Here is a 25883-nt window from a genome sequence, read left to right on the forward strand (position 1 = left end):
TTTAAAGAAAGAGAGAGTCAACTAGTTTAGGGAATTTCTAAGTTACACTTCACCTATGTTTTGAAGTGACAGGTGAAAAAGTTAAAAAATTTAGGAATGTCATCCTGTGAAACTGCATGGGGTTCTTAACATGCATTATTCACAAGAGACTTCTGAAGAGTGAACAGGTACTTGTCTCAGTGTAATAATGCACAAATTTGGAAGGAAAAGCAGACTAGGAGATAGAGGTATAATACCACAGATGTACATGTACATAAGAGCTATAGCATAATTTGCATGGAAAAGGACTTCCGGAGGTCATCCAGGCCAGTGCTCTGCTCCAAGCAGGGCTATCTTTTAAGTTAGACCAAGTTGCTCTGGGACTAGCTTTATACACCAAATTTTAAATTCAGCATACAAAGAAACCTTTTCATCATAACTGAATACAATTATCAGTTTGCAAAGGTTACATTCAGTGTTACCCGACTGTAAGAAGTCCATTTCTATATAAGCTTTCCAGAAGCATGCAGCTTAAATATAATGCTTCCTTCTTACCACTCTCAAACAAATATGCACCTGGACTCTGAGCAGTTACTTTGGCCAGGACTTGCCTCATCTAAATGTGACCATGTTAGTCTAAGCATATCATCTAGGTCATCAGTCATTGGCAGAGAGAGACAAGTCTTTCAGAGGAAGCTTTCCTCCTGACAGCTGTAAAGATGAACTGAATTGTCCTCTCCAGTGAGCACAAAGGCCACACCGACAACCTACTGAGACTTCATTCCAAAATTTTAGATGGCTTAAAGTTAGATGAGGTGAATCCCACCATTACTACCCTATATTGCAAACTGGCTGAATTCTTGCAAATTAGACTGCAAACTCTTGAGAACTGGAATTATGCTGTGACATCTCATGTGTTCAGCTGTATATGTAGAAGTATCATTAATGCTCATTAGAGTAGAACTGGGCCCAGATGAGTAATTTTCAGTCAACTTTTGTTGAAGTTAATGGCAAACTCATCTTCAGTGGACTGTACTGTACATGATACTTTTGGGGCTGAAAGCAAAATATACACAGGCTAAGGAGCTTTTTTCACTTGAGGTTGGACAATTTTTTGAGACTTAAGTTATACACAGTTCAGAAACATATTAGCAGAAAAGTGTTTTGGATTTCCCATCTCCACGGTTTTGCCCTGCTGATCATTTGATTTCCATTTTGCTAGGCCAAATGTGAAAGTCGTAGTTACGTTGTAACTCAGGCTCTAATTGCAGCCACCCTTTTTCTCTAATGACTGCTTTCTTATGTTACTGCTCTGTAGTGTCGAGGTGAAAGTTTCAAAATTCAGGAAAGCAACTGATCATAACCAAAGTTAAATAAATACAGCTAAGCAGGCAATAAAACAATAACACTACTATGTGTGCTGAGTTTTCCAGGGAAAATGGGAGTAGAACTGGAAGCCTACTGGGAAGTAGGCTGGAAATTTTTGTGCAATATTTTTCTGTTAGAAAATGCTGATTCATAAAGCATGCAGGTTTCCTTAAAGACTTTTTCATTTCCTTTTGGAAGTGTTTCCTAAAGACTTCCTTTGAGTAACCCTTTCAACAACAAGGCTTTCAGGTCCTGGATCAAATTTCTGGTCAGAGAGAGAGAGAAGACAACTGCATTGTTCAGTGGGAGCCATTCTTTGTACAAATAATTAATTCCTGGGTAGGCAAGCAAGAAAGAGACTATTTAGTCTGCTGATGGTGGTACTCATCAGCTGGGCTGCATAAAATTTGGAAACTTAAGGTCCTGATCTAAGTAAAATGAAGAGGGTTTGCCAGCTCAGGTGCATGCTTAACAGCCAGTCTGTCATTTATTTATGAATACACCTCTCTCACGCTCTCTCATACACACACAAATAGTGAACAGTCTCATTTTCATTGTGATGCAAAATCCAAAACAAGTACCAAAATCCTGATATTGTTTTAGAAAAGGAATGACTATTTTCTGACCAGTGAGAAGGAAGAAACGAAACAGTGGTGAAGACGGTTCAAAGACCTGATACGAGGGCAGCACAGTAGCTCATGGTTAGTACTGCTACTTATAGTTCAGCCTTACCCGAGCTGCTTGACTCGCTGCTCTGGCAGATGGACCCATGGCAATATTCATGCTGCTGGATGACTGAGTGTCACTGGTGTTACCTCCGTCTGCAGCTGAGAGCCCAGAAATCACCAAAGCGCTTGAAAAACTTCTCTTGCCAAACAGCAGGCTGAGAGTTGAGCTGGTGGAAGAGGCCAGACTGGACCTAAGCATTGCTGCAGCTTGGTCCTGCACAGTCAGCTGGCCAGCAACAGGAACAGCAGGGGATTGAGAAAACACAGATGTTGCCGAGTTGTGGAGTGACAGCTGACTACTAGAAAGCCTTTGGGCAATTTCGTGGGCAGATGTAGATGTTTGGATGAAAGGCTGGCGGCTTTCTACGATTGGTCCGGAGTGACTTGAAACAGGGGGCCTTTGGTTTAAAGCAGTGTGTGCCTGGACAGACTGACTCCTGAGTTTTCTCCTGCCTTTAAAAGAGAAATAATTAATATATTTAAGTGCTCTCTTCAGTGGCATCCTGATGAAGTCCATGCTGTTGACCTTGTCCAGTGCATATGTGTCACTATTTGGCCAAGAACCAAGTGACATTTTGTCAGCATTACCAGAACCACAAAAATTAGAAATTGCTTAACCTGTTAACCTATTAATCTGTTTTTTCCACTACAATGGTTCTGGCCTTTGGTCAGAATAGATCCAGTGGTTCTGCACTGGGTCATAAGAGAGGGGATGAGAGGAGAACCCAGGGAAACTATTCTCATCACAGGCTCACACCTATTCTGCCAAGCACATTTTAACCTGCCTGTTGAATGACTGAGCATAGTATTGCTGTAACTCTACTCCTCCTTGACAACATCACTAACTTAGGCGATGCTGAATATTCACTTTAAATGGCTTGGTATAACTTAATTGCAAAAATAAAACAAAAGTCTGTAAATTAAAACAAAACCACATCAAAAAGAATTATTCCTGCATACTGGAATTTGGAATTTGAGACTTCAGCCAAGTGGACACCACAGAATTCAAGCCACATCATTGAAAGTTTTTTAGACTAATAGTGGAACTGAGTTCTAAGAGTGAGATGATGCTTACAGTATAACACAGATGCCACATCTACTTCAGGCAATCTATGAGAGGTCTAAATGAGACCCACATAAACACGTTTACATCAACACCTTATGTCATTCAAACAACCCATTTCTGTCTTTCTTATGCTTGCCTAGTTATATAGATATAGAATGAAAAATAAATCAACTTAGCCAGTGAAACTACCAAGTACCTGCTTGCACCCAGTCACTCTGCAAATCACATGCAGCAGGCTGGCACGTTCAGCAAATACCCAGTCATGTGAGTGCCTGCCTAGCTTTTTGCTTTCCAGGAAACCCCAGACATTAACACAAGCTGGCATTTTGATTTCCTAGCTGTGGGGCAGAGAGTTGATACCAGAAAAATCTGTTGAGACCCATCAGTGCAGAAACAAGTTTTGCTGGCAGGCATTCCCAGGTTGTTGGCATTTTTTTTTTCCTTTCATTTTTCCCAATACCTGAACTATGGAGGGGAGGGAAACACTGAAACTCCTCCAGATACTGAGATTTTGCAGACATAAAGCAATAGAAAGCTCACACTGTCTTCTAGAAATACGATTGCTTGCTGAATTCATGAGAATTCCAGTAATGTAGGATTTCATATCCAAACTGTTTACATTATATAACTGAAACATACTGTTTTACATCCACCCATCTACTTTCCAGAGGCTGGTATCATTAGCCCCATTTTGCAAATGCTGAAGCAAAGAGGATTTAGGTAACTTTGCACAGAGTCAGATGGCAGAGTTGGTCCATAACCTCACTGGAGCTGCTTAGCTGGAATAAAATCTGATTGGTTTGGCAAGCACTGGACACTTTTCCACCCCATTTACAATATATCATTATTTCTACTTTTATACTCAGGACAATAAAAAGTAATTTTCTTAAGATGGCATGCAAAGCAGCATCCCCTGTAATAAGAGCCCCAAGATCTCTATCTGAGAGCAACAGGACATTGCTGCTGCATGCTGCTTCACAAGCATACTCTGCACTTTAAACCCAGCGAGTAGGGAGGGCACGTGCTGTAATCAGAGTCAGGCCTGGCCACCACACTGGCATCCATTTGCAATTCTGACCTCCCCAGAGATTCAGTTTGTTCAGACTCTGGGGTTTTGGTTAAGTGCTTTGGTTTCTAGGTCTGATGGTTATTTTAATATGTTACCATTTGAAATAAGAAGAGCAGATTGGAATTAAGAACGGAGGGGCTGTGAGTGTTAGTTTGTTCAAGGGCTATCGTGGCCAAACATCTGTTCGTGATTTAAACTGCCAAGCTGACCGCTGTCCAAAAGTATTCTATATTCATCCCAAATGCAGTGGTTAGAGCACTGGATAGGAGACCACCCATATCTACACATAAATAACTCTGTCCCTGAAAATACTTAGGAAACAAAGCCTGTTCTATAAACTGCATCATGAAATAAGGACAATTTGGGGGTGAACCTCACACATTTCCAATGCTTCTGATTTTGGTTGCATTTTTATATATGACTTTAATTGCATTTTGCAGACTCAGTGGCACCAGGCTGCAAAATGAAATATGAAATATGAAAATATTAAATGCACTTGATTCTTAGATTATGAGTCTAGAAGGGATGACTGTGATCATCTAGTCTGCCATGCTATATAACATGGGCGATAGTACTAATTAATAATACCATACAGGAATTAATTCCAGGAAGTTCTATTATTTTTAAGAAATGCAGCCAACATTTCCAGTCATGGAGAATCCATCTTAACCCTTAGCCACTTGTTTCACTGGTTTTTACCCTCACTGTTAAAAATGCGCACTTGATTTCACATCTGAATTTGCTTAGCTTTGTTATATCTAAATCTACTAGAACCAACTATCTCGGTCAGCTTTTGGTGCCCAGGACATATTTTCCAGATCTTTGATCATTTTTGTGACTCTTCTTTGAACTCTTTAAAAATTAGCAATATCCTTCTTAAATTAGGGCATTAGGACTGTGCATAATAGGCCAACAGTTTCCTAAACCAACATCAAATTGACAGATGTATATTACTCAGGTCACCCTGTTCATTCTTTTTGTTAAAACTGGCATAGTGTAAGTTTTTCCCTGTCCTCTGGTATTGCCTTAGTGGTCTGATACTGAAGATCAAACAGAGCTTTTTAAACAGCTCTTTTAAAAACATTCTTGCATGAGAGTTATTTGGATTTGCTCAATTAAGCATATAGCTTTGATAGCTGCTCTTTAATGTTCTTTGTAGCTGTTAGGATGGAAAGAACTATTTCATCATCAGATGCTAAAACTGTATCATCTGGATTTTTCCCCAAATACAAAACAGATGTGTTCTTTTCTCATTTCTACCTTATCAACAATTCTACCTTTTTATATAGTGATGGATCAGGACTATTGTTATGATTTCTGTTTCTAATATTCTTAAAAAATAAATAGCAACAAAATCACTTTCATCTTACTGTCCCTAATGCTGCTAGCTGGAAATTTCTCCTTGTTCCTTTCCCTTTCTCTATCAATTGTCTCTCAGAGCCGAATGCTGATTTACATTTGCTGTTTTCCACATCCTTGCATTTGTTGTGCATTTCTTCATTTTATCTCAAAGTCAGGTTGCTTTTTCTTAACTAAGTGTGACCTTCTCTCTTGATTGTGGGTTTTTTTAGGCATCCAATGCATTCTTTTAAACAATTCACAATTAACTTTCATTATTGTATGGGATGCTCAGGTTTATTATTTTACAATTAAGTTTGCCATTTTGATTACTGCAATGTCAAATTATGAGTATGCACATGGGAATTCCTCGAAAGCTAGACTCAATTAAAAGCAGCAGTTATTTTATTCTTATAATGTGATTTATATTCATGGCAAGATTTTCTCCAGTCCTGTCCATTATTTTTAATGATAGGTCAAAACGATCTAACAGGAAACAAGGAAGTATCATACCCCTCTAGTTCTGTGCTTTAATGTATACAATAATACCACAACCGTAACGTAAAGCCACTTAACTTTCAACAAATCCTAATCCCTTAGTGATAAGTCTTATGGTGATCCACTAGCAAACTTAACATATATTTCCAATGTAAAGTTCAGTAGTTCTATCTTGTAACTACATTTGAAGTAATTTTAGACCCATAATGTAATATAAGAAGAGCGTTCAGCTGTTAACTGACAGACTGACAACATGACAACATTTAATTTTTTTTCTGATAATTGCTGTATAGATTCAATGAGTTATTTTCTATTTATTCTCCACATACACTGATGAACAGCCAAGCCAATTCCTCAAGTAAATTGTTGTAGTCCTTCTAAGATAATTAAGGCTTTTGCATAGTTTCAGTTCTGCTATTCCCAGTCAACACTCAACAGTAAGCAGAGGTTCATTGTGTTAGAGGCGCTCTGCATCACACATGTAGACTCCTTCCCATCTCTGTTTCTCATTCTGCCATTGTTAGTGACAAGACTATAAAGAAAGCCAAGTAAATTGTGTAAATACCTGCATGCTGGTGGACCTCCTGCGATGCAGCCTGCAACTGAGGTGTTCCGTTTCTGGTGTGCTGCGAGCTATTGCTCTGGCTTGAATTACCTGTGGAATTGCTGCCGGACGAAGACCCGCCTCTGCTATCCACCTCTTCAGCGTTACCTCTGTCGTGGTGAGCTGCATGACAGTCCTTCCGCATTCTGTGTGCAGGAACAAACACATGGTTGGCTATTTATTATGCATGAGAATTTGTGCCTCCAGTGATAGGTCTCCTCAGAATAGAAATGTCTGACTTGTACTTTTCTGAAAGTCAGAAATGTTTGACTTTCTCATGCCACTGCAGGTCTTTTGACATTTTATGGGATCACGAAGATGACAGCATGGTAAGCTTAGCTGGGACAAAATTGTATTGTGATCCTACCCAAATCATTCCTTCTCTGTGTTAAGTGGCTTAAGCCCTGCAAGACCTTAGCACACTTCATCTAATGTCAAACTGGGTTTCTAAAGATCAGCTTCCACATGAGGTAACCAAGCAGTTCATTCCCAAGAGGTCTGGGAATGAACTGCATACGGGGAAAGCAACACATTAAACACTCAGGTATCTTCATATTTTAGCATACATCTTAGTGTGCAAGCTGGCTGCCACTGAACTGTCCCCTGTCTCTCTTCAACAGTCACAGTAGCAATAGGGCAGGTGCAGGTAGGGGGGAATGAGCCAGAATGAGTTACTGCTGTATGAAAAGTGCCCATAAGAATGAGAGGTGGAAAGTATCAGATACTGATGGAGCATACCCAGGGGAGCCAGGCACTAGTAAGTGCATTTTTAGATGTGTTTTGGTCAGGAACAATGATTTGGGCCTGATAATCTAAACTGCCAAAGCTTTGAAGCATGCCCCACCAAAACCTTTACTCATGTTCTGAAATGTCAGTTATACAAAAGATACCCTTATTTACAAGGAATAAGCAGTAAAATTCTCCTTAAAAAGGGAAATGTCTGTTGTGCTAAGTGATTTGATAATGACGCATGTCTAACACACAGAAAGCTCTACTTAAATGCCATTAATGAGTTAATGAATTTGCTCTCTGCCACATATGTAAGGCTTTTATTTTGCTTTTATTTTATTTATATTATAAATAAAAAGTATATATATATTGCATTGGTTGCAATTTTTTTTTATTCATTGGTAACAGTATGGAATTACTTTTTTTAACAGAAAATACAGTGGAACTAAGACTGTACGGTCTCTGTCCTGCATATCATGACCAAAATTTAACACCTACCTTAACCATTTGGATCTGAACCACTTTTTAATGTTGTCCAGACTGACAGGTCCCCCCCAAATGTTCCTCAGTTGGCTGTGTGTTCCAAGGTACGAGGTGGTTAAAGGGGAAACGTACATTGGATATCCCAGTGGCTGATCACATGAAGAATTAATTAAGTTCCGCAAGACCTGTTTATTATTCTGGATGCTTCCTCTTTCCGGGTTACGATTGCGTAAGAAAATCAGTTCCTGCTGCTGTCCAGCCCAAAGCCCTCTGACACACTCCTTGTTCACCTACAGTTAGGTAAGAAAAGTTTGGATCATGTGAAAACATATGCTACTAAAGATACAGAACTATGTGATATAGGTAGGATGGCAGTATCCATGTGCATGCACGTCATGTCTTTGTACCAGCAGCTTTCATGAACCTTTCCAACTACTCCCTGGTTAAGCCTCGAATGTTATTTCTGATATGCAACTTAAGGGTGCGAAATGGAAGTGAACTGAACAGAGCTCCACTTCTGGCCTCCAGTCGCTACTCTGATTACTATAATCAACCTCCTCCTTTTGGCCAGTTTATTGAGAAATAATATCTGTAACTACAGCCCTACATTACTGGAATATTAGAAAGGTGGCATAGGTACCTTGATAACCTTGAAGCTCAAGTAGCTTTTGTGGAGCATGATAACTTTATATTCATCTGCTCCTTCATCTACCACGTGTCTCAGGGTTAGCAGCTCTTCTCTGTTGGAGAGTACAGCACTGCGCCAGGCCGGGTCCCCTTCATGACAAATCACCACCTTTTCCTCAAAAGATTGGATTGCTTCATATAAAACTGCTGGGTCCTCATACTCATCTGGGCAGGTGAACTGGTCCTGGTAGTAAATGAAGAAGTATTAGAATGGTCAGGCATCTTTGTGTAAACTGGTCCCCAAAATGACTTAACATTCTCTACAGTGTTTGTTGGGGGAGGTAGAACAATTAATTTCTTGGTAATACAGAGAGATACAATTTTGTATCTACAATTTTTTGTATCAGGTTTTAACTTGATCTTACCTCTCTACTGGACAAGCACACTCAGAGAATGACATTTAGCCACTCTCTTTTTGTAATGTGGGAAATCAGAGGAGCTTCTGGGTAAGCTGGAGGGAGATCAGAATTACCCGGGACATTCTACAGTTCATGTGGAAATCCTTATTTTTATTCATGAAAAAACAGCAACAAGAACACAGACTGGGAATCCATCAGCAGATATCACAACATTGTGTGACTTCTTTATCTGCCACACAGCAACAGTGCCAGTGATAACATTCATAAAACTATTTTGTCAAATTCTCTTATATTAATTCACTGCTGTTCCATTTCAGTTCCACTACAGAGCAATTACCAATATGTCATACATTATGAAAATGTATGGTATTAGATAATGTGCAGCACAGAGCAAGAGCAAGATCAACTCCAAGCCATACAAGAGTTGACCTGGAGGAACTGGAGTGACTTCAATGGAGGTGTGCCAGACTTTTACAGCTGAAAACAAAACAGGTCTAGAAACAGCATGACATACTCAAACAGCTGTGACACAAGCCCTTCAAACAAGTATTCCTCTCAACTGTGTCTTTTAGTATACGGAATAGCATTACACGTGTATTGCCCATCATAAAATGATTGATAAATTAGCAATAAGATTAGTCTAATGAATATAACTATTTTCAATCTAGAAACCATCTTTATAATATCTATGCAAATAAAACATGACATGACTGGCAGTTTTGTTTTTATGAAAAATACTGGGTCAAGGCCTGGAATATAAATTATTTTTAAATGGGGAGCTAAGGGGTACGAAAAGAGTATAAGTGAAAGAACGTAAGCTAAGCAATTGCTGAACTTTCCCATTTCCATTAAGGAAGTTTCTCAGAATAAAGCAACAGCACTTTGCATTTCCCTCCCATTTCTTCTTCGGACAGGTTCTGAGGTTTCCAATATTTACTTAGGAAAACAAATGCAATAGTAAAAGTAATTAAAAAAAACCCACCTGATGCAGCTTCAGAGACATTCTGATTGCTGGGGCAACAACCTTGTGCAGTAGATCCATGTCTGCAAAGACCCACTCATCTTTGGCTGTTATTCGAAAGTCTCCTTTGAACAGTGCATGGAGGCCATAAAGAAAAGAATCTAAACTGTAAGAGAAAAACAGTAATTATTCCCCAAATGTCACACTAACCCACGTCCCTGCAAGCTGTCAGCCACGTGCTGAGCGGCACACGCAGGTCGCCAGTGCCCTCGCGGAGCCGAGAATGGAGCACGGTGCTGCCAGGGGTCTGCTGGCTGCAGATTCTTGCAGTGGAAATAAAGCAATTTTTTCTAATGAAAATCCTTTCCTTGTGGTAAATGTTTTTCCTTCTGCTTGCGTTGTAAATGATTGGCCATGAAATGAATGTGGCACCTGCAGCATAAGTCGTACAGGTGGGTGGATCACTGCTACCAAGGGTTTTGTGGGGATCAGGGTGCTGCATCTCTGAGGTTGGGCCGAGGAATGGCAGCTGGGCTGCAGTATTTATCCAGGTCCCCTCCGGCCCCTGACTTGAATATTTATTGAGCAGCACTGTTAGTGTTCGCAGCTCTGCTTGCAAGGTGAAAAAAAAAAAAGGAAAAAAACAGCTGTAAAAAATATTTTCAGCAAAGTCTGCGACTTTGTCATGAAACTCAAAACCAGACTTGAACATTAAACCAGACGTACTGAAAAGAACACAAAGTTTCATAAGCCGTTCAACAAACCAGGCAAGAGCATGAAATAAACTGTAGGCATTTCAGACTGAAACAATGAACCTTAAACCAAAGCAGGGGGGGTGTTTTTCTTTGTTTTCTAATATAAGAAACTACATGTAACCAGTGCTGCCTGACCTTGAATGAGGGTTTGCCTGGACTTGAGATTTAAGCAAGATGTAAAAGGGGAAAATCAAGTAGCTGTAAGAAAACGGTTGCACAAGAGCTTTGTGAAGGGAAAAACAGCTAGCATTCAGCTCCGGTTTTACCCATGAATCATGAGCTTGCCACAGCTTCACGACAGCCACTTACATAATGTTTATAGTAGGACTGCAGTCCTAATGCCGTTCTGAAGAAGTGATCTTGAAATTGAGGAAAACAGAACCATCTGTTTAAACCGGGCATCTCTTACAAACCCACAGGACATGGTTTAATCTACCTGCCAAGATTTTACTCGCTCTTACAAGAGCTGATTTTTTAGGTTTTAAAGGCTCTGAGGAGAAAAGGCATTAAGATGTTAGAGATTTTCATTACCATTCAGGCTTTCTCCAGAGAATGCATACTCTTTCTACTTAACTGAGCTTTCTTAATTATTTTAGGAGAAGAAAAAATCTTTTAATTTTTTTTTCTTCTCCAAGAGAAGGAAAAGAGAGATTAGGAAACTGCTTGGCCTATTTTCAGCTCAAACACATTCTAATTTTGCCCTTGGTGGGTAGCATGTTTTACAAATTATAATAAAAAGATATATATATTGTTACCAGAAAAACAGCTGGATACTGATTTTCTCTTTAAAAGCACCATGTAATACAAATCAAGTAATCAGTGTGACTAAGGCCAGTCAGTAAGGCAGGGCTTACTGTCACTGCTGGGAACGCGATGAGTACAGAGAAGCTCTTGTGAATTCTTAACTTGTTTGCATTTATTAGTATATACTGAGTTGCACATTAAAACATGCTTATGTGAGATAGGCACTTTGAACTGAAATCTTCAAAACATTCAAGCACTGATTTCAGTGGGAGTTGTTATGTGCCTTCAAGGAATGGGTCCTGATCTGGGCTGACTTTTAATCAATCATCTCCAGAGATTCGAAAATAATAATATACCCAAATCCTGCCTAATAGCTAGGAAAGCCCCAGAATAAAGCAGGTAGAAAAAAAAAATTGTGGGTGCAGCCTCTACGGTGAAATACGTGAATATCATCTCCTTGAAACTGGCTGGAAATCTGCAGGGTCCTTTCACCCACCCACCCATTTGACTGAACATCCAACATACTCAGCTGAATCCTTGCCTGCAAAAACTGATTCTATACCTAAATATTCTTTCCAGGATGAAACTGAAAAAAATGACCCTGAACTCTACACCTAATGATGATTTTGTGGTATAGTTTTTCCCCAAGTAAGACCCACTGCATTTGCTATGAAAAGTTGGCTGGGAGTAGGCAGGAGAAGGAACTGTTTTTTTACATCATTAGAGGCTTTCAGAGCCATATCTGAACACCACAGCAGACGAAGAGTTTGCATTCACATCAAAGGGTCTCACAGGCATCAGCACATGCTAAACAGGCTGCTGTGAACAGCAGTATCTGCTGAAAGCAAGGCCAGGGCTGGGACAGCCAAAGCAAACCGCAGGTAAGCATCAACAGAAGGAGTGGAGGGAAGCGCTTATAGCTCTCGCTGTGCTTAGTTTGGAAAGACCCATCAATCTCTCATCCCTCTGCATAATAAGTTCCCTAACCATCATTTTCAAGAACAAATGTGAGTGCTAGAAGGAGCAAAGCAGTGTTTGCAGAAATGGTGGGAGGCTGAGAGTCAATTATTTTATATATTGTATTTTCCACCAGAGAGATCTGGAGGAGATTGTAGTATTCACGAAACAATGTAAATTTTTTATTCTGCCAGTCATAATGAGGCTTTTGGGTACATCCTACCTATAATGTGACACTATCTCAACTCTTCTGTAACATGCAACCCTAATCCACATAAAATGCAGCTGTTGGTATTGTTCTCATTATGTTCTCTGCTGAAGACTCAAATGAGATTACAAGGAAGCTATAAGTCATATGCTTTGATCTCTGGGCTGACTCAAGGTTGTTGCTACTTTCTTTGCCCAGTTTTAACATACCTCTATTAGAAATCTGCTGTAGTTACAAGCTCGTTCCAATTATTTTTCTTGTTCAACTTCTTCATCAATGACCTGGATGAAGGCACAGAGTGCACCCTCAGCAAGTTTGCTGACGATACAAAACTGGGAGGAGTGGCCGATACGCCAGAGGGCTGTGCTGCCATTCAAAGAGACTTGGACAGGCTGGAGAGGTGGGCAGAGAGGAACCTCATGAAATTCAACAAAGGGAAGTGCAGGGTCCTGCACCTGGGGAGGAATAACCCCATGCAGCAGTACAGGTTGGGGGTTGACCTGCTGGAAAGCAGCTCTGCTGAGAAGGACCTGGGAGTGCTGGTGGACACCAAGTTAAGTATGAGGCAGCAATGTGCCCTTGTGGCCAAGAAAGCCAATGGTATCCTGGGCTGCATCAGAAAGAGTGTTGCCAGCAGGTCGAGGGAGGTGATCCTCCCCCTCTACTCAGCCCTGGTGAGGCCACATCTGGAGTACTGCGTCCAGTTCTGGGCTCCCCAGTACAAGAGGGATGTGGCACTACTGGAGCAAGTCCAGCGAAGGGCCACAAAGATGATTAGGGGACTGGAGCATCTCTCTTATGAGGAAAGGCTGAGAGAGCTGGGCCTGTTTAGCTTGGAGAAGAGAAGGCTGAGAGGAGATCTTATCAATGTGTACAAGTATCTGAAGGGAGGGTGTCGAGAGGATGGGGCCAGACTCTTTTCAGTGGTGACGAGCGACAGGACGCGAGGCAACGGGCACAAACTGAAACACAGACAATTCCATCTTAACATGAGGAAAAACTTTTTCACTGTGAGGGTGACAGAGCACTGGAACAGGTTGCCCCGAGAGGTGGTGGAGTCTCCTTCTCTGGAGATATTCAAAATGCGACTGGATGCAATCCTGTGCAATGTGCTCTAGGTGACCCTGCTTGAGCAGGGGGGTTGGACTAGATGATCTCCAGAGGTCCCTTCCAACCTCAGTGATTCTGTGATTCTGTGATTTTTAAAACTAATTAAGGTAAACACAGATACCAAAAAAATTACATTAATCAGGAAGAGACATAACTACTAGGAACTACTGGAAACATTTCTAAGCCTCTGAACTAAGAACCTTAAAAACCTTCTATCACAACTGCGAGCTATTTTAGAACAGTATTAGTAGATACACAGAACCTTCTGCCCCTCAAATGAGCAGAAAGGAGGGGATTAAGTCGCACCACAAATACCAGGGGGAGGGCAATAAAGCTAAAGTAAATACTCCCTCTTATTTCACACCTTACATTGTTTGAAAAACTGAAAGTAAAAGCATCTGAGGCAAATCTGAAAACAGCACAGACTGATGAAGATTAATGAGCTGGTAAATATATCTGTGTGTATTTTCCACACTAAAACCCATCCTCAGTATCTGTGCAGTTTATAGACCTATCCTAATATTAACTGTAGATTTATTTAAGTAATAAAGAGACATGCATGCCTGTCAGCTGATAATGATCTGTATGTCTCAGCTCACCTCAAAGAAATATCTTCAGTTGCAGTCCCTTTAAATTGGATATTTTAGATGATAGTGTTTGTGAGAGAAGGGTCAAACTTTTCTCCCCTGGTTCTGCTCTGCTCAGCTCCAGCCCACCTAACGCTGCCCTGTCTGCTCTAACCCTCGCCAGCGGCACAGCAGCAGCAAAGGCATTGGGGAGCCTCCTGCGGTGCCCCCACTCTTCCCCTGGATGCTGGGCAGTGAAGCGCGGGACACCTGGCAGGCAGGGAGGAGGCACGTTAGGCCAGCTGTGGCCACTGGCTTTGCCACCAGCAGGGACTCCTCCAGGCAGAGAAATTCTCTTTTTAAAGTGACCCTCTGTCCATGCTGAGTAATACAGTCCAGAGGGAACTGAGGGGACCCAGGAATGCAAGCTGGTTAACACCAGAGGTATCTGCTTTCTCGTTTTCTCCAATGTAGAAGATGTCGCTGTTTGTTTCTAAATCTTGGCTTCAAGAACAACTCGGCTTGGCTTTCCGAACCTCTCCTGTGCTCCAGTGCATGACACTTGGAGATGCTTTGTTTTTATATTTTTCCAAATTTGAAATGTATATTAAATATTTATTTATTAGCAGATCTTGTCGCTGAATAGGATTATTAACCAGTTTTTACAAATGCATACTGAAACATATCACTCACATTTGAATAAATGAATGGTAATGTCATGTCATTCTTCAAATTGCATTTTGTACATGATGCTTCCTAATGACAGTTTAAAAGCGCATGTGATTTGCATAGCAATGTTCTGCCTTAATGAATGCATTTATTGTGTAATCTAGTGTTAATGTTGGGTTTGTACTGACATTTACATGAACAGGTACGCTGAATAATTATTTACATACTTTATATAAGAGCATTTAAAATCTTGGTTTACACAGTGACATTTACTGATTAATTGATTAGACAAAATCATGTGTAAATGAGTGCAAATTGATAGTTTACATACACAATGTAAACTTCAATCTCAATTCTGTAGTGCACAGCTCAATGCAATGATACTTTTGCATTACTATTTTTGTGAAGCAGTTGGATGACTGTCACTCCTCAAGACACAGTGAGGACTAGACTTAGTCCAGAGGAAGTTTCCTACTACCTGCACAGTTACCCCAGAGAACAAAGCACGGACCAGAGAGCACAAATTCTTGGCTACTTTACTCACATTGGGCATATCTGAAACATTTTCTAGAAATAAGTGTGAGGAGGATAAAACTACGCCACCTACTTGCCCATTACGTCTCAAATTTTTCACAAATTTGTGAAGGCAAGAATCACAGTCAGAATTTATAGAAAGTCCCAAGATGAACTTCAAGGTCATTTCTCAATGCCAAACAAAGTAATCTAAGTCTTTTGTAGTCTAGCATTTGAGTGGGACAGAACATGGGTTAGGAGCCCTGACACCTTATGAAGTGAGCCAATGCAACAGTCACGTGAGCAGTACATCCCCATGACGCGCACAGGTGATCATGGCACAGCCTGTTCAAACATCAGCTGTGCAGAAAACAAACCGTTTTCAACAACCACGAAGCCCGGAAAGGTCCCCAAAACACCGTGACACCTCTTCATGGGAAAAGCCTGTGAAGCATCACCTAGGCAATGATTTAGCAGATTCCTCCAGCTTCTGGGGATCCAAGTACTTCTCTCCCAATTTGACTGAATACAGATCTGCAACAAGCTGAGAGGTGGGGGTGAGGACCAGCAATAATGCTCTAAATTACTCTCTGCAGAAGCTACTTTCTCTCCACCAAATAGAGAGGGGAGGGAGGCCTTCAGCGCCTGAAGTCAGTCCTTGTGAACATCCCCTTCTGGCCTCAGCATTGTTTCAGGTGCTGGAAAAAGTCTCCTTCCTCTTTGCGTGCTGTGCTACCGCAGTCCTATCCGAGGCTTGCTCACTTACTGTTTCTTTGTGTTTAAATAACTTGTGGTGACCTGTGTGAAGCAGTAAACAAGAAGTATGGCAAGAACTGCTCTTTGGGCTGAAGTGAATGAATTTGAGGGGGTTTTGCTGATAATGGGCTTCATGTCAGGAGGGAAATGTACCCACTTTGTTCCTTAGGTACTAATTTCTACTAAACTGTTTTTGTCAGTGACTACATAATAGCCAGACATTCTTTATTTTGATGTTGTGTTTTCAAGTTATCTCTATGCTCAATATCAAATAAAATCTTTAAGACAAAAGCTAAACATATTTCACCAAACTAAATTCACGTTTTGTAGCTGGGCCAGTCCATACCTTGAATTGTGCTACTCAGATTCCTGTTATTTTTTTCTGCTTTTAAACCTTTCCAAGAGTTGAAATTATTAAAGGTAACAATCAGGTGGATGAGTTTCACAGGTTTTCACAGTGAAACTTTCCTAGGGAAAGCTTTTGTGAGATAGCACTGAAAAAGGTACTGACAGAAGCTGCCATACAATTCCTTTTATGTCGTAATGTACATTTTCATATACTATGATTCAATAGTGCCCTAGAGCACTTTCTTAATAAAAAGAAAGCCAGAACTTAATTAAAGATATAGGATTATATATAACAGACTCAGAAAAACAGGGATGGAGCTGTGCGATACATATGACTGCCCCATTTTTTTCCCTTCTACAGACCTTTTCTCCTCAGTAAAAGTATTTTAAGTACGGCGTGTCCACTCACCAAAAGAAAGAAAGTCATCTGATTCACTGGTAATTTTTTAGGTGTAAAAAAGACATGGTTTAGCTGACTCCTGCAATCATTATTAAAATCTTTACAAAGGACTTTGCAAATAATTATCCTTAACCAGTCATACTTTCCACGTTAAGCTTTGGAAAGTCTCTGATAATATTATGTCTTTGCACTAGCTACTAACCATGTCAGCCAATAAAAATAGGTGACATTGTTATTGTACCTGTACTAGTGCCAAAGCATCATAATGAAGGTTTTACGACCCTGTGGAAAGTACATGCAGCATGATGACAGTTTTAGAAAGCTTTTGTGATATTTTTAGCTCTGCTTCTAACATCACTGTCACAGATCTGCTGCAGACACAGATCAAAATCACTTTAATCTTTTCTCTGAAAAAAATGATAAATGCACATCAACTTTTCTATTATGTCCCCAAACTCTAAAATTTGGTTCATCAAAAAATAGGGCAATTTTAGAAATATTGATCACTTACTAAACATGACACATGTTTATAGCATAGCATAGCATAGAAATTAAGGGAGAGGAAACTCAACCCAGAATAAAACTAACACAGAATGGGAACATGCAAAAACTAATAGAGGAGAGATGGAGAAAACCACTGAAGAAAGAGGAGAGAAGCAGTTCTCAGAAATAAGCCATGCAGGCCATGAACATTTCAAGTGATTGACTCAAAGAAGAAGATATAATAACTGACATTACAAACCTCTCAAATAAGAGCTAACAGAGCTAGAATGAATATTTAAAGGACTGATTTATCTTATAATAAAAAAATGCATTCAAAGTCATTCATGCTGTCTTTCTTTGTTAATCATAAGACAAATCCTCTCTAAGGAGCATGTTGATAGCGGGCTACCTAGCTAGCTTTACTCATCGTTTTGTACCAAAACAGCAGTGTCATTTAGAGATGACATATTTAATAAATTTTTCTTCTGTTATTAAACTCCTGTGAACACAGGGAGTTCAAATACCTCTAAAACAAATCTAAAATTAGGTGAGAAGTTAGACTTTGTTAAAGTAAAAATTATTTTATTTATAAAATGCCTTATCTATAAAATAATTCTAATTGCTCAGGCTGAACACTTAGAACAGCTTAAAAGGTACTTTATAAAACCCAGACAAATCAGAACCCCTCATGAAAATGGCAGATGAAGAACATATACAGAAATAAACTTAATCAAGGATATTTTAACTAACTAGATTTTCTAGGAATGAGTAAGATGATAGAGAACAGACAAAACTGCAGTCTCAAGAGATGCAAGGTTCTCCCTTCCTGGGTCATCAGAATGAAGTGCCACAATGAACATGGAATATAGCCCTGCGTAATACAGGCCACGTATGGATTTATTATTATTTAGTTAACCAGCTGTCAGATTACTTAGCATTTTCTTTTCCTCCTAGAGGACATCAGCATTTCAGTACCCAGCCCAGACTAGATTGAAAGAAGCAATAACCACATGTATACATTTTTTCCAGAGCAAGATTCTGTTTTGCCACATGAAATAAAGTCTGGTATTAGTTATTATGGAAATTACCATGCGAATTACTATGCAAATCAGAAGATGACCAGGAATGGCAGAGAACAAATTATTTTATGGAGGAAACAGACTTCACCTTGATCTAATGTTCTGCTGAGATTCCACAGTAAGTGAAAGTTGACAAACAGATCTTTTACGATGAGGAAAAGGATTCCTAGAATTACCTGATGGCCATATTGTGAGCTGCAGTTCCCAAAGCTCTTCGACCCAGGATACACAAGGCAAAGGAAAGCGTTACTAGGGGAGAATCCTCATCACTGTCCAGGTGCTACAAAATTTTAAGTATAGCATGTTATTCTAGATGCAAATACCATCTTTAAAAGCATTGCAGTACTATAATAGATGTGTAAATGGTAACATTTGTAAAATTTGTGTGTAGCTGGCCCTACCTAGATAAACATTCTTTGCAATTAAACAGAACAAGAAGATCACCACAATCATAGGCTTTCTGCAAAATGCAAGCTTGTTTTGCCCACTGGCTAGAAATAGAACATTTCAATCTGAGGTGGGGAGATCTAAAGGGAGTGGGGGGGTTGTTGGTTTTTTTTTTGTTTTCCACATATGACTCTCTAAAACAGAGCAGAATCTTTATTGCTGAGAGGCAATGCAAAGAGAAGCAGCCGAACCCCTTTTCATGAGACACGGGGTATACGAACCCCACAGACAGATTTCAGAATAACAGTCTATTTAGAAAACTTCGGGGGAACTGAATTTTAGTGAATAACAATATATACTTAAATTAGATACCACTGATGACACTGATCTCACTTTTTAACAGTCAAAACATTTCATTTACCTTTACCAGCTCAGGAGTGCCATTTCTTACTGAAATTTTTGCAAGAAAACTTGCTGTCAGGCAGGAGAAAAAACTGAAACAACTCCCCATGAATGTGAATCTTTAGGAGTGTGCAGATTATCATTTCAGTCTATGCAATGGGTGATCTCTTTGATTCTAAAACTAAAGCCAATTATAATGGATATTTTAGCTGCTTCTATAAAATATACTGATTTCCAGGGCTATGTGTACTGTGAAGCTTTTTTACATCTCATCTCCTACATGAACTTAATATCTACATTTTTAATGAATTACAAAAATAGAGGTAAAAGAAAATAATGTAAAAATATATATAAATATGTGTGTGCCCACACATATGCACTAGTGCACGCATTGGTTTGTCCTTTCAAGTTTAATTCTGATGAGTTTCAAGTCTTCTGGACTTCCCTAAATCTATTATTCTATTTGAAAGTCTCAGCCACATAACAAGTGAAAAAGTGTCATTTAACAGTAATTTTCCTTGCAACGTGAAATTCTTTGTGTGTCAGAACTTGGGAGCTGAGACATGGAGATGAGCAAGAACAGAGATGAAACATTCCCAGCAGGAAGAGATGGTGATGAAGGCTCAGGAGACTATTCAGTGAAAACAAAATCAAAGTTGTGATATGCAGTGGAACTGGTGGAATGGTATTCAGTTTTACAGACATTAGAAGGAACGAGAATGGAAAAGAAACATTAAGATTCAGTGACATTACTCCAAATAAGGCCAGTGGCAGGAAATGGGATGTTTAGTCAGTGATCCAGAATGAAAAATGCACAAGTAACACGTACAGTAGCCAGGAAAGATACACTCGTCATTTCTTTCAGTTGTCAGCAATAATGAGAGAATTAAAACAAAGAAATATGCTTGTTTGCAACTGTATTCTCCCCCTGTGCTGTTCAGAGTATCCCATGGAAATACAAGAGTGCATTTCCATTGAATGATCCCTGACCATCAGTAATCTTAGTGGTTCAAACCACTAAGAATGTGTAGCTGTAAACTTGCCCTTGGCCTTCTAGAGCTGCAAGGTAATTTCACACAGTTTTGTGGCACAGTCCACATTTGAATTATGAGCTTTCAGAGGTGACCTATGCTAACAGGTAGTTTGTTATGTACTTCCCTTACAGTTGAAGACTATACCCACGCATTGGCAAGTGTTTGGAAAAGGTACACAAACGATGGCGAATGTTTGGCAGATGTACTCAAATGTTGGCAAACGCTAAAGGAACAATTGCTCTGGTGACGTTCCCCAAACACAACCTGCTCCAGCAGCACTTCTGCCAACACTTGTTATATCTGTGCTTTCTAGAGATGATGAAATTAATGGTGCTGGAGGGCGGGCGCAATAACGGATTGGCTCTGTATCCAAAGAGTAATCCTTATTAAAACTCATTTTTTGTGCAACAATAGTCTCTATAATTTTTTTTCCATCTACAAAACACACTCTTTCCTATTGTGTTACATTTCACAGCTTAAATAAAATAAATTTCTTGTATTAATTCAGAGCAACCAAAAGTGTAACCATGCACCATTTAACTTCTATCCCGGGAATTAAAACACTACTAATAAGAAAACAAAAGCTTACCTCCGCCCTTTTTGCAGCACAGTATTGAATCCAGTCCAGATAAACAGTGCAGAAACTAGCTCTTGTTATTCCTTGGAGACATGGAACATAATCTTCATCTATGTTAATATTAAACATTGTGAGGTCACGTTCAATATAATGCCATTTTGCATAAGGCTGCAGTATCTTTTGGATGGATTCATCTTTGATCCAGTGAAGGATTTTGGGAGAACTTGCTGTAAAGTATATTATACTCTGTTGACAAAATGTGCATGTGTTAGCCACTGTACTCTGATTAAAACAGAAATATTTTACATAGAAGAGAACATGTCAAATAAGACAATATTAACTACCCATAACGGTACATATTTTTCCTATTTTTTGCTGCTTGGCATCATTGGTTCATATGATTGTTCAGTTAGAATGACAGAAATAACTAATGTCTAAATATCAGAAAACAGAAAGAGAAGAAAGTCTTACTTTTAAAAACATTGCTGCCCTGTAAGAAAATACAAACCACTAGACAATGATAAGAACATAGTGTTCCAGCACTTAGATGCGTTAACTGGAGAATATAACTGGAGTTCTAGAGTCTACCCACAAAGGTGATGCTGATAAAAGTTCAGGCATGTTTTGAAAAAACAGTCAATGGTCACACAGTCAAAAAAGGATATTTTTTTCTATGCAGTCTTCCTGTTTTCTGGGCGTAAAGCCTTCCCAAATCTTTAACAGAAACGTTTTCATTATGATTTAACTATTAAGGGGGGAAGCGACCAGTGAGTACAAGATAACTCTGAAAAACTCTGTTTTAATTGCTGTTTTCTCTCTGCATTTAGTAGCACCACTATTTTTGATGATATTTTTGATGTTATTCATTGATGAGGCCAGTAAAGAAGAAGAATGGAGTATCTATTATATTTAAGGTTAGGAAGCTGATAACTGATGCAACTGACTTTATTTTCAAAGCACGAAAGGAGGATGAGCACTCAGCAGGAGCACTTTTATCAAATACAGAAACACTAGAAAATGGCAAGACTCATATCTGTGCCTGGGTTTCTGAGCTCAAGCTCTTCTAACCAACTGGTCTGGAACCATAAAAATAATAATCAGAATAGCTATAAGCACTAAATTTAAAGTGTATTTTCAAAAGAGAATGAAACTTAAGGAGATGTTCCAGTGTTGCAAAGGAAAGTGGCAGCAGGTGGGAAGTCCCATTATAATGTTTCATAATTATGATGTTTTATTAAAGAATATTAATTTAGAACTGGATTCCAAAGCAAATGAGGGGCCAGTGAACATGATTGAAGATGATGTGGTTCTACTTTACCCATGCAATGGAAATATTATTAAGCAAATAAATGTATAAAATGAAAATCTGATGGATTAAAAAGGACAGAAGCACTATCAGCCCTTTTTCAAATCCCGGATGACATCCACAGTTTATCCTTTAAATTATACAAAAATACACGAGCAAGAGGAAAACTAAGCTCCAGAGGAAAAAGACAAGGCAGACAGAGACAGACTGGGGATGGACCCTTAATTTTTTGGCATGTGGAGAACAATACACTCTTTTTAAAAGATTCAGGCAGAAACAATAGGAGCTGGAAACATAACACTCAGCAAATGTAGACTTCTCGAATACTAAAAGATGTTTAAATAAGAATATATTGAGAAGAGATGGAGGAGGCATGAGGGAAAAATTTCACAGTAGTTGGGCAGGAAATGATTTCAAAATATATGCAGAAGGGCTACGGGAGCTGACCCACTTTATTTGAGAAGAATAAAAATCCTTTTGTAAGAAGAAATAAAGGTCTTTCTAGGCTGTCAATGAACTACAAATGAAATAAATATATTAAGCACAAGAGGTTCAGTGCAACTCATTGTTTAAAAGACAAATATGATAATTATTCATGAAGCATAGAAGAACTGAAACAAAGCATACATTCTCTTGGTTGATCTTCAAAATATAGTTTGCTTTTTGTATTATTCTCACCTGTGTTTACATAGAAGCAGATTCTGCAGGGAAAAAAAAAAATCAGACTTGTAATCAGACACAGAAATAGCTAAAATTTCCAATACCTCATTACATTCTGGTTTTACTAACTCTTCCCGAATATGTTCTGTGCACAAGTATATTCTCAGCTATATGACAACTCAGAAATGATATGGTAAATATTTACAATATGGTAAGCTATAAAGAATAAACCAGAAGCACTCCAAACACTCAGTGTAATGGAAGTGCAGTTGCTGTTGAAACTTAAAGTCTAAGTGTTTTCTGAGTTTGTGATTTATGTGACCTGAATACTGCATTAACTAGAGTTCTTTCTACAATACCTTCCTGCTCCATTAAAAGGAAAGTGTCAGGGCTTTAAAATCTTCACAGTGAAATTGCCCAGGGTCTTTGCAGCTTCGGGTTCTCTAATGGGAATGAGCTGGGGAAGGAGTAAGTTCTCACCTCTGTTTCTGATATTGTTTATCCGGAGAGAAGTTCTAGCAGTACTAAGTTAACAGGATGAAAGCTCATCTGATATGTAATGCAATCTTCTCACCTTCCTAGGCTGCACTAAGAACTTCACCAAATCTTATCAAAGCTCCTGTTCAGGGAAGAAACCAATAACTTGAAGAGAAGGAGGAAAAAAAATCTCCATTTATTTTCCTTTGGGGAATGTCATTCTAAAGGAGGAATCTCCTGAATGCACTCTCTCTTCCCTTGTCTTAGGCTGGGTTTGTCTTCAGTCTCATTTACCATCAAAAGTTGAGTCATACATAAAATTGCACCAGTTCATGTTCAGGTTTCATTTTAAAGTAAAGTAATAAAGTAATCGTGAGAACATACTCATTTCAGCTTAAACAAGGTCTTTTTCCATGTATATTATGTTGTTTAAAAACCATTTAATTTATACAAACAAAGCCCACTTTTAAAATGAAAGAAGCATGCTCACAGGCAGTTTTGTTTCTAATTAATTAAACAAACCAGGCTGGTTACAAGGCCTCACTGTATGTAAAATTATTTAAGAAATCCCAATTTCCATTTTACAGAAGTAATTGACTGAATGATCAAAACACCTTTGTGAAACAATGATCTTGTTTTTACTGCATTTGTTCATTTGCAGTAAAAGGTGATTCATTTCTTTACAACGGATCTCTCTGTAAGGCTGACAGGATTTGACGATTGCATAGATATAAGTAGGAAGGAATTGCATCACTCAGAGATGGTCGGAGCTTTGCTGATTGGCTTAAAGGTAGTAGCAACGGCATAAATTATGGCATTTAGGTTTTGTTGCTTCAGTAGAAGACAATAAAGAACAGCAATTTCTTCATTTGCTGGACTGGAATGGGTTTAAGCAGAGGATGAAGATGTCTTGCTACCTTGTAAGGTTCGATTATTTTGACAAATGAGTATCTGTGTGGTCACTTTGATCTCAATCATACTGCAACTACAGAAGTGATGAAAATGAATTGCTGCTTAATCAATGAAATAAAATGACTTAAAATGTGTCATGGTATATATCTAAAAGAGCAAGTAAGAAGGGGGGTTGAATGATTAAAAAAGTACATTTGAGAAACAGCTCTTCAGAGACTTCCCCAAGATCTTTATGCTTGTTGATCTTTTTGTTTGCCAGACAAAACAGCATTAAAACCAAGTCAGGAAGAAAACAACAAACTGTTAGCGAAGCTTTGCTTTGTAAGAATGCTTCTTAGGACTTTATCGATACAGGATGTTAACTCAACTTCTGGATGTCTACTTAAGCAAATCTGCGATTTTCTATAGTAACTGGAGGTATGACTGGTCAGAATCAAATAGAGCAAATGGAGATGAGTTAATTATCCCTTTCTAATTTCAAGTCAGTCTGACTGCCTACAGTGCAAATGAATGAACGTAAAGCCAGCTATTTAAAACACTACTTCTAATAGAAAGCCAGCATTCTTTCTTTTTGACAAATCTGCCAAGGAGTAAATTCCACTTTACCAAAGAGTTTACCTTTACATAGTATCTGATAAGTATTCTCCGCAGATCAAACACTTGCAGCATTGTTGCAGCGTTGTTATCAATGATGCTATATCCTTCCAGGATGTACTGGGTTCGTGTTATTTCCCATGTCAGCCATCGGAGGTTAAAGGCTGCATTACATGATAACAAGTGAGGCAAGTGTCCAGGCTTACAACAGCAGCAGCCTTCATTGTCTTCATCTCCTTCTGTTATAGCTTCCACTTCTCTCTGCTGGCAATACGTCCCTTGGCAGAAAGAAAAAGAGAGCATGCTGGCGGTTACTGGGGGAGGAGGAAACAAAGGACTTCTTCCAAGCTAAAAAAGAATGATTGAAGACTCCAGCCACTTAGCAAAAATCTAATAAAAAGAGCTACAGCAACAAATTAGATGTGCCAACTGATCCATGTGCAGCAGCAAATAAAGAGCTGTACATTATTTATTTACTATCATCTATAAAAGCCAAAAGGGCCCACTCTCATGTTCTACGCATCCTTTTCTGAGCTGAGCTACACTACAGACCACAGCCTCTACCTTAATAAAGACTCACCAGGAAGCAACACTAAAAATTTTCTCTCCGTCAGGCATATTAAGCAAATTGCTCCAAATCTCAGTCTGCTTCTTCAAATAACATACAGGATGCAAACAAAGAATTTACAGCGTGTCAGAGCACTTACAAAATCTGGGTTTCAGCAAGGGGTCTTAGAAAGCACGTTCCAAAAATAACATCTAACTGGTTCTTCTCTTCCCCAGTGGAATTAAAGCTACTCCAGATCAAACATTTCCAATGAAGAGCAATAAGTGGTCATTGCCAGCATCAAGAGGATAGAACAGCTTTCTAATCAGCCTGTTACATGGGCTCTAGATCAAAATAGAGTAAATCTTTCTGAAAAAGAAATGTTAACTTGAAAAGAACTTATGAGGCATATATAATATTTCTGCTGTGCAGACTGCATTTCTGGCATGTACTATGCACACTAGATAATCAACCAAAGCCTTTCTGGATTTGAAATCTATGAATGTGGTGTCAAAACCATTTAGGGCCCT

The 25883-nt window shown here is 39.1% G+C and overlaps 1 protein-coding gene across 1 annotated transcript in view; it reads right to left on the minus strand.

Moving 5' to 3' along the window:
- The window catches only part of PCNX2 (pecanex 2), a 166267-nt gene that overhangs the window by 1532 nt on the left and 138852 nt on the right, over positions 1 to 25883 (minus strand). The window contains exons 26-33 of the mRNA XM_067293462.1: positions 24831 to 25084; positions 20870 to 21103; positions 18634 to 18737; positions 9891 to 10035; positions 8503 to 8733; positions 7878 to 8152; positions 6612 to 6796; positions 2080 to 2528 (exon numbers count right to left, since the gene is read on the minus strand). Coding sequence (XP_067149563.1) covers positions 2080 to 2528; positions 6612 to 6796; positions 7878 to 8152; positions 8503 to 8733; positions 9891 to 10035; positions 18634 to 18737; positions 20870 to 21103; positions 24831 to 25084 — 1877 coding nt within the window. The remainder of the gene's footprint in view (positions 1 to 2079; positions 2529 to 6611; positions 6797 to 7877; positions 8153 to 8502; positions 8734 to 9890; positions 10036 to 18633; positions 18738 to 20869; positions 21104 to 24830; positions 25085 to 25883) is intronic.

The sequence above is a fragment of the Apteryx mantelli genome, chromosome 3 (assembly GCF_036417845.1).
Source record: "Apteryx mantelli isolate bAptMan1 chromosome 3, bAptMan1.hap1, whole genome shotgun sequence".
Taxonomy (NCBI): domain Eukaryota; kingdom Metazoa; phylum Chordata; class Aves; order Apterygiformes; family Apterygidae; genus Apteryx; species Apteryx mantelli.